Source organism: Eimeria acervulina, genomic scaffold (genome assembly GCF_000499425.1).
Source record: "Eimeria acervulina Houghton genomic scaffold, Eah_scaff1252, whole genome shotgun sequence".
NCBI lineage: Eukaryota > Apicomplexa > Conoidasida > Eucoccidiorida > Eimeriidae > Eimeria > Eimeria acervulina.
Genome location: NW_013549327.1, coordinates 1 through 2500, shown reverse-complemented (window position 1 = coordinate 2500; position 2500 = coordinate 1). Strand labels below are relative to the sequence as shown.

Here is a 2500-nt window from a genome sequence, read left to right as displayed (position 1 = left end):
GCCGCAGCTGCTCTGCTGCTGCCTCGCGCTGTGCGTAGGAAGCGCGGAAGCGAGAGAAGACAGGGCCCCCTGGAGGCCCTGCTGCTGCTGCTGTTGCCGCTGCTGCTCGGGGGCTGCCCGAGGCTGCTGCTGCTGCAGCAGGTGCAGCAGCAGCAGCAGCAGCAGCAGCAGCAAATGAAGACGCAGCGAAGAGAGGCTGCCAGCACTCAGGGGATAGAGAGACACTGAGAACGGGGCTCTTATACTTAATCGACAATTCAGGAGAGACGAACAAACATGCTGCTGCTGCTGTTGCTGCTGCTGCTGCTGCTGCGTTCTTTCCTCGTGCCGCCCTTGAACTGCTGCCGCTGCTGCTGCTGCTGCTGCTAACTGCTGGCAGAAGGTGCAGCAGCACGCTACCATCAAGCGCAGCAGAGGCGATGAGGCTTCGGGGCCCCACACTGATGTCCGTTATCTGTGAGCTGTGGCCCTGCAGCACCCAATGCTGCTGCTGCTGCTGCTGCTGCTGTTGCTGCTGCTGTTGCTGCTGCTCCAAAGCATTAAAGCCATTTACCAGAGAGCCCGCGTCAGCAGTCTTCTGTTGCTGCTGCTGCTGCCGTTGTTGTTGCTGTTGCTGCTGCTGCTGCTGCTCGCGAGTCGCCAGAGGCAGCAGCAGCAGCAAACCACTGCGGAAGCCAAGCAACGCTGAGTCCTCAACAACAGCGCATGCAGTAATGTCTCCCAGCTGCTGCTGCTGCTGCTGCTCTTTCGAATGCTGCTCTTCCCTATGTTCCTGCTGCTGCTGCTGCTGCTGCTGCTGTTGTGCTGGAGCCAACGGCAGCCCATAAGGGAGGCCCACGGGGCGGCATTCATACATTTGCTGCTGCTGCTGCTGCTGCTGGAGGCGCTGCAACGGAACAGCATTGGCTGCGTTGTGCTGCAGCGCCACAGAGTCGTCGTCCTTGCTGCTGCTGCTGCTGCTGCTGCTGCTGCTGCTCTTGCTGCGGAGCCTGCTGACTAGAGAATGTACGAGAGAGGCTGCTGCAGCGCCAGCAGCATCGTGCTGCGGTGTCTCCTCAAGGCAGGCAAGGTATTGCTGCTGCCGCTGCAGCAGCTTGAGCTGAAGTAGTCGCTGCTGCTGCTGCTGCTGTTGCTGTTGCTGCTGCTGCTGCTGCTGCTGTCGAGAGGCCTCGCTGCTGCTGGGGGAAGGGACTGCTTCTGAGCTGTCTCCTTCCGCTGGGTTTATCTGCTGCTCTTCTGCAGCAACAACCGCCAAGCAGCCTTCTTCTGTAGCTGCTGCAGCCGGTTGCTGTTGCTGTTGCTGCTGCTGGGGTTGCTGCTCTTGCTGCCCGTGCTGTTGTGCCTCGTGCCCCTGATCCTGCTCCTGTGAATGCTCCTGCTGCAGTTGCTGTTGCTGCTGCTGCTTCTCCTGCTGCTGCTGCTGCTGCTGCTGCTGCTGCTCCTGTTCCTGCTGCTGCTGCTGCTCCTGTTCCTGCTGCTGCTGCTGCTCTTCGTCCAGTGAACTACCTGCAAGTGCTGTTGCTGGTGCAGCAGGAGGAGACGAATGCTGCTCCAGCATCGCCTCACCTGTCACTACAGATGAGTTCCTCTTGCTGCTGCTGCTGCTGCTGCTGCTGTTGATCTGGGTTGTGCTGCTGCTGCTGCTGCTGCGGTTGCTGCTGCCTCCGTTGCTGCTGCTGCTAGATGTAGATGCTCCCGCTGACGTTCCAGCATCACCAAGCAGCAGTGCCTCCTCGAGGGCAGGCTTTAATAAGAGCACACAAAAAGCTCCTCAGCAACAGCAGCAGCAGCAGCTGCTGCTGCTGCTGCTGCAGCAGAGACCGCCGCAGGGGCCCCCTGCAGCGGCATGTCGAGCTGTTTTCTTCGCTCGCTCAATCGGAAATGAGAGCGCAAGGGTTAAGGTATAAGGTGTATGGGGTAGGGTTTAAAGATTAGGGTTTAGGGTTTAGGGTTTAGGGTTTGCGCCGGGCAGAGGCTGCTGCTCCTTGTCTGCTGAAGAAAAACAGCTATTGAATTTGTTTGAGTTTTGTTTTTTGATAAATAATAACTCTGCGTTATTTAATTTGTATTTTTTGCTTCTTAGATATTTAAAACCTGCCTTCTGCTGCTGCTGCCGCTGCTGCTGCTGGCCGCTGCTGCAGCAGCTGCTGCTGTATGACTTACCCCTCTTATATTTTTAAATCAATTGCCATTTAAATTTATTTATTTATTTATTTTAATTTATTTATATTTTATTTCAACATTTACAGAAAAGAAGCAGCAGCTGAAGCCTCCGCCTCCGGCTGCTGCGCATTGCCCTGTCTTTTTCTTGCTTTGTTTGGGTTCGTAATAATAATTCTACAGATAATTTTAAATACATAAAAGTATATATTTATATTTAGTTATATATTTATATTCATACATAAATACACCTATTTATTTATCATGTCAATGTGTAGTGTACTGTAAGGTACACTCAACATATATATATATATATATATATATATATATATATATATAT

General features: G+C 53.6%; 1 protein-coding gene across 1 annotated transcript in view; it reads right to left on the bottom strand.

Annotated features, from left to right (window-relative positions):
* The window catches only part of EAH_00057590 (hypothetical protein, conserved), a gene marked incomplete at both ends in the record, with an annotated part of 7644 nt that extends 5946 nt beyond the window's left edge, over positions 1-1698 (bottom strand). The window contains one exon of the mRNA XM_013393719.1: positions 1-1698. This exon is cut by the window's left edge and continues 1079 nt beyond it. Within this exon, the coding sequence (XP_013249173.1) occupies positions 1-1698 (1698 nt within the window).
* Positions 1699-2500: the final 802 nt, after the last annotated feature.